Source organism: Balaenoptera acutorostrata, chromosome 19, assembly GCF_949987535.1.
Source record: "Balaenoptera acutorostrata chromosome 19, mBalAcu1.1, whole genome shotgun sequence".
NCBI lineage: Eukaryota > Metazoa > Chordata > Mammalia > Artiodactyla > Balaenopteridae > Balaenoptera > Balaenoptera acutorostrata.
This window is the reverse complement of record NC_080082.1, coordinates 18,429,589-18,436,206: the sequence shown is the minus strand read 5'-3', so window position 1 is coordinate 18,436,206 and position 6,618 is coordinate 18,429,589. Positions and strand designations below refer to the sequence as shown.

The 6,618-nt window shown below is 51.3% G+C and overlaps 1 protein-coding gene across 1 annotated transcript in view; it reads left to right on the top strand.

Annotated features, from left to right (window-relative positions):
• The first annotated feature begins 1,204 nt into the window (after window positions 1–1,204).
• Window positions 1,205–6,618, top strand: part of CDH1 (cadherin 1) — a 77,750-nt gene continuing 72,336 nt past the window's right edge. The window contains exons 1-2 of the mRNA XM_007198180.2: window positions 1,205–1,370; window positions 2,270–2,384. Of these exons, the coding sequence (XP_007198242.2) occupies window positions 1,317–1,370; window positions 2,270–2,384 (169 nt within the window). The 5' untranslated portion in view covers window positions 1,205–1,316. The remainder of the gene's footprint in view (window positions 1,371–2,269; window positions 2,385–6,618) is intronic.

Sequence of the window (6,618 nt, the reverse complement as noted above, 5' to 3'; positions counted from 1 at the left end):
GTCCATTGCATGGGACATTGAAAGAGTTATTTGCAAATGAAAGGTTTGGGTGATCTCTAATGGATCTCTTCCAGTCAACATTAAAGGACAGATTGGGGCTTCCCTGGTGGCACAGTGATTGAGAGTCTGCCTGCCAATGCAGGGGACACGGGTTCGAGCCCTGGTCTGGGAAGATCCCACATGCCGCGGAGCAGCTAGGCCCGTGAGCCACAATTACTGAGCCTGCGCGTCTGGAGCCTGTGCTCCGCAACAAGAGAGGCCGCGATAATGAGAGGCCCGAGCACCGCGATGAAGAGTGGCCCCCACTTGCCGCAACTAGAGAAAGCCCTCGCACAGAAACGAAGACCCAACACAGCCATAAATAAATAAATAAAAATTAAAAAAAAAAAAAAGACAGATTGAAAACCACAGCTCCAGCTGGCGATTTTGTGGGGCCACATGAGGTGAAGCTAATAGAATAAGGGCTCTGGAATCAGGGAGGTGGGTTCCAGTCCTCTGTCACTTCCTACTGGCTTCAAAGTCTTTATTCCTCAGTTGTCTGTCTATCAAAGGGGAATAAATAACACAGCTCTTGTGTTGTTTTGAGATGAGATTAAATGAGATGGTTAATGTCATGCTTAGCACAGAGCCCGGCACAGTAACTTTTAATGCCCAGCACCTATTGTTAACTATTATTATCCCTCACCTCTGTATGGAGCTTTTGTGGTGCAGGAAACATTGGTCTTATTAATTGTATGACAACTTCACAACAACACAGGGAGGCTCCGTAATTATTATTCCCATTTGGAAGGTGGAGAAACTGAAGCTTTGAAGGGCGGGGGAGGGGGGGGCGGGGTCCCGCCCAGTGAATTGATTTGCAGATTCACGAACCGATGGAGACCTGAAGTTAAAAAGACAGAAGTAGTTAAAGAGTAAAATCCTTTCTGGCCCCAGGTGTTAGTGAGCCACCGCGAGGCTGGTATTCAAACCTGATGGTAATAGGAATCATGGAGCCCTACCCCCTGCTCTGACTCTACAATCCGGTGACCGGGTCGGCATGAGGCTGGGGGGCGGGATCGGGGGCGGAGCGTCCGCCCAAGCCAGCGGAGGAAGCCCGAGGCCTTGCCGCGCCGCTCATTGGCTGCGGCCGGGCAGGTGCATCCTCAGCCAATCAGCGGTGCCGGAGGCGGGGCCGTCGGGGCTCACCTGGCTCCTGCGGCTCTGCCCAGCTCAGTGGCGTCCGGAACCCCAAAGCACCTGTGAATTCGCGGAAGTTCTGCCAGACTCGAGCCCGGCCCAGCTCGGCCGGACCCTACTCAACCCACGCCCGGCCCGCCATGGGCCCTCCGTGCCGCAGCCGCTCTGCGCTCCTGCTGCTGCTGCTGCTGCAGGTACGTTGGGTCCCCTGACTTTGCAGGAGACGCCTTCCGGACCCACCAACCGCACCCCGGCCCCCAGCCCCTTCCTCTCTTTCGTCGTCCCTTCCTCTCTTCTGTCATTCCCCAGTCCCTCTTCTTCCAAGAAAGTTTGGGTACAAAGGGCCTGAATGGCCTGGAAACTGCGCCGCGCTCTGGATTCCACGGAGAAGGGAGTGGGAGCGGGTGAGGGTGAAGGGCGAGCGCGGCTTTGCCCACTGCCTCCCGCAAATGCCCGAGGTGGGGGGGCGCGCCTCACTGCAGCCTCCGGGGACTCGGGTGGGCTAAGGGCGGGCAGAGGAGGGCATGGAGTAGGGTGGGTGTCGGGGTATGGGATAGGGGAGCCCTGGTGCAAGTCCGGGGGGAGCTGGGAGTAGTGGTAACGACCTCTGAGGTAAGGAAAGGGGAACCAATAGATAAAGAAGGCACCTGCCCTGTAAAGAAAGGGTAGTAAATAGGTATGGGGGCGTCCCCGGGACAAGAAAGTAGGGTCAAAAGGGGTTGGAACGCCCCTCGGTCTGAGGAACTGGACTTGAGTGGGAGCTCTCCCGGTATAGGGAAAGTGGAATTGGGGAGCGTAAAGATGCCTCCAATGAAATTAAAAAGGAGACTGGAAGGAAAGGGGTGCTAGGTCTGGAGAAGGTGACCCAGCAGCCCCCTCTCCTGGGAAGTCCTGGGGGCTTGGCGGCCACAGGTTTCCGAATGAAAGAGTTTGGCGTGGCTGCCTGCCCGGAGGGATGGGGATGGGCATGGGGGTGGGTCACTCCCACAGTCCTGGCGCCGGGAGCGAGGGAGGGGAGGCACTGTTGGTTTCGGTGTGGCCGGGAGGGGACCCTCTCAAGTCACCCGGGTTCCATATCTTTCTCCTACCCCAGGTCTCATCGTGGCTCTGCCAGGAGCCGGAGCCCTGCAATCCCGGCTTTGGCGCCGAGAGCTACACGTTCGCCGTGCCCCGGCTGCACTTGGAGAGAGGCCGAGTCCTGGGCAGAGGTGAGGGCGCGCCGCAGTTGTCCCTGAGCGGGGTGGGGTGGGAGTGGGAAGGGTCCGAGAAATTGCGCTCCCAAGCTCCTGGGCTGGACTGGGCGAGCCCCTTCTTCCCTGGCTCAGGTGACACCCCTTTGTAATTTACACAGATGCAGGGATCTAAACTTTTGCCATGATAGAGCAGTTGGGGTTGAGGGGACTAGCTTGTATGGTTGACTTAGTTATGGGGGGCACTTATTAGAGGCCTTCAGTGTGTCTCATATTGTCCTGACCACTTTATATATATATATATATATATATATAATTTTTTCAGGGCCACTGATTTTTTTATTGTTTTACTTTTTTAAATTTTTGGCTGCGTTGGTTCTTCATTGCTATGCAAGGGCTCTTCTCTATTTGCGGAGAGCGGGCGCTACTTTTTGTTGCGGTGCGCGGGCTTCCCATTGTGGCTTCTCGTTGCAGAGCACAGGCTCTAGGCATGCGGGCTTCAGTAGTTGTGGCACGTGGGCTCAGTAGTTGTGGTTCCTGGGCTCTAGAGCGCAGGCTCAGAAGCTGTGGCTTAGTTGCTCTGCGGCCTGTGAGATCTTCCCGGAACAGGGCTCGAACCCGTGTCCCCTGCATTGGCAGGTGGATTCTTAGCCACTGCACCACCAGGGAAGCCCATCCTGACCACTTTGAGACGGTGTATCATTGCAAAAACTGATGTGTGGGAAGAGGGTGGGGGTGGGTGGTAACTCCCGTGGTACAGATGAGCAAATGTGAGGCTCAGGAGGGTGGAGCCCACTTGCCCCAGGTTCAGCAGAGCAAGAATCTGAGCTAGGATCTGACTCCTAGGCCCCATTCTGCAACATCTCTGGGATGACTGAGGAGCCCTCTCTTAGTCACCAGACTGTGGCTTTTGCTCAGAGATGAAAACATTTTGATACAGGTACCATTCCTCCAAGGAATAATGGTGTGTGTGTGTGTGTGTGTTTTTCAAAAACCTGGTAGCTGTGACTCAGGGAATGAAAACGGACACCGTGTGCCTCTGGGTCTTATCACTGTGATAATCAGGATTCTAGAGTTTGCTTTGTTTCACTTCACTGTTGCCCAGGAGTGAGAGCAAGAGAATGTTGGTCTCTCTTCTGGTTTCACTGATTCCCAGGTGCTTATTTCCTACCAAAGGACTTTCTCCACCCTCTTGATTTAGTTGATAGGGCAAGTATCATAACAATAAGAAGAAACACTTTATGAAATGTGAAATCACCCACAATTCCCCTAAGGCAATTCACTGTTTATTCTTCCAGTCTTTGGCCATGTGAAAAATCTACAGCAATCATGCTGTTGTCTGAAATTTTTTTTGAACTTTGAAAGTCGTTCCAACAGTAGGAGACTTTTTTTTTAAACAGAGAAACTGCAGCTTGATTGATTAAACATATTTGCTTTTCTGAGGCCCGTCTGTGTTGTGTGGAGCTTTCTATTGGGTCAGAAAGGAAGTGTTGTCTGCCTGGTTTTGCAGTGGGTCCACCATTACTTGGCCAGTCTCTGCTTGATTTTCTGCCCGGCCCTGTGCTGGGCCCCCGGGAGTGATTGAGGAGATACAGGGATACTTCATCCTTGCCCCTGGTATTTCACACTCCAGCAGGTTGCTAAGAAATGTCCCAGGACCCGCTTAGAGAGCATTGTGGGACATGGGCACTTAGGTGGCAGAGTGTGGGTACCCTGGGGTGTTCTGATGGGTATCAGTGGGCAATGAAGACTGGCTTCTGGGAGGAGGCAAAGTTGACTGAACCTTGAATTCGGGGCAAGGGTTAGAAATGGTGTGTGCATCTGTGTATGAGGTGTTGCAACACAAGTGTTGGTCACTTTGTTTTCCCTCACCAAGACATCTGGTAGCACCAAGGGTGGGTTAGTCTAGTTTTTATTCCCACCACCACCACCACCAAGCTTTTGTATCTGACCAGTAATAATATTATTACATGTTAATGATAACATAAATATTATTATTAATAGCCCCACCTATTCGCTTTTGAACCAGACTCTGGGGCAAGTGCTTCACATATTTTACCTCATTGAACCTTGTGACGGTGAGTACCATTGTTATTTCTATTTTGAGATGAGGAGACTGAAGCATAAGGCAATTTCTTGATCTGCTCAGGGAGCCACAGCCAGTCTTTCTCCCATTCTTTACGCTTCTCAATAATCTCAAAAAAAAAAAGGAAAGAGGGTATTTGGGGAATTTGTGTCCATCGTGAAATAGGCATCGTCCTCTCTATGTACCCTGGAGAGCAGAGGTGTTGATAGGGCGGGACCCGAGGGGGGCTGGTGGTGATGGAGGTGGGCCAGACCTGGTGGGAAGTGGAAGGGGCCTATAGCTGGTAGTGTTTGTGGGAGAAGCAGCCTCTGGAAGCTGCTTGTGTGGCTGGTTCCAGTTTCCTTTATGTCCACATACCCAGCCCCAATCAACAGATTTCCTGATGTTTAATTTTTTTGGCCTTTTTGGACCATGGGGTCTCCTACCACTCCAATGTGGACTCAGATGAAAGTGCCCTTCTGGTAAAATCACACATGCGATCTCAGGGAATTGGCTTTGTGATTTAAAAAGGCAGCCAGGATTTAGGGAGGTGACCTCATTCTCTTTGGGCAGTCCAGGAAGATGGAGGCATGCAACATTAGCACCAGGTTTAAACATTGGCCCTGTGGGGAATTTGCTGCATGGGAGTCTGGGAACAAGGAGCCTATTGCGTTATGTCCACAGGTGGCTGAAGAGTGTCACAAATAGGGTTTTGATTAAACTTAGGGGATCTTGGGGTGGTTTTCTGGGGTCATTCCTGTGCCCTGTGAGATGGCTAACCTCACAGTCTCACTCAGCTTTGTATTTATTCCTTTGATTTCTCTCTACGTTTTCGAATGGGGAATGTACAAACAAACAAACGACACCAAAACCACAACTATAAACTGGTTCTTTAGAGTTTCTGATTATTTTCCTTTTTTTTTTTTTTTTTTTTTAAGCACAAACTGGTTTGAAAAACCCAGGCCGTTAGACAGTTTCCAATCTCAGGATAATACTTGTGCACTCAGCTTTCAGTTGATTGAGGGGTGGGAAAAAAAGCAAGCAGGCTTTCAAACCGATGGTTTCCTTGCTTTGCTTCCTCCTACACCTGACCTTGGGCAAACAGGGCTTATATTTTGGGTTTGAGCTCTGATTGCTTGATGGACTGACCTTGCTCACAGGCATCCAGCTGTAAGGATTAAATACACCCATTTCCTCCTCCTTCTAAAAGATGTGCTGAAAGGTGATGGAAAGAGTATGCAGGCCCCCGAATTAAACTAGGCTTTATTATTTATTTATTTATGGCTGTGTTGGGTCTTCGTTGCTGCATGCAGGCTTTCTCTAGTTGCGGTGAGCGGGGGCTGCTCTGGGGGCTGCTCTTCCTTGCAGTGCGCGGGCTTCTCACTACAGTGTGTCTTCTCTTTAAACTATTTTTTTTGCTTTTTAAGTTTTTTTTTTTTTTTTTTTTTCCTTGGCTGCGTTGGGTCTTCGTTGCTGTGCGTGCGTGCTTTCTCTAGTTGCGGGGAGTGGGGGCTGCTCTTCGTTGCGGTGTGAGGGCTTCTCATTGCAGTGGCTTCTCTTGTTGCGGAGCGCGGGCTCAGTAGTTGTGACGCACCGGCTTAGTTGCTCCTCGGCATGTGGGATCCTCCCCGACCAGGGATCGAACCTGTGTCCCCTGCATTGACAGGTGGATTCTCAACGACTGTGCCACCAAGGAAGTCCCTAAACTAGGCTTTAAAAAACAAATACAGAAGCCTGCTTTGGGGTCACCTTACATCATAGGATCCCCACTCCCTCACCCCTCCAACTCTGAAACATCACTTCCCTGTTACTCACATCTGTGTCAAGGGTTGGTGCAGATCTCCCTGGGGAAAGAGACTAATGGGTCATTCTCCTGCCCTTGCCTTTGTGTCTCACAAGGAGTGGCAGAAAAGTCCTGAGCCCTGCAAGGCCATCTAAGGAAGGCTGGCACCTGCTGCTTCTGTATGGGGCATCTAGACCTGCCTATCCCCCCTGCCAGGTGTTTATGGAAATCCCTGTTTGCTTTCTGGGGCTTTATATTGGGTGAGCCTTTTCCTCCGAAATGCTCCTTCTAAGCCTTCCAAGCGCAACCCCAGATAAGCCAGATGCTGAAGCAATCAGCTCTCACATCTCCCAGAAGCCGCCCAAACCCGAAAATCCCTAAGAGACACCCATCACAGTCCAGAC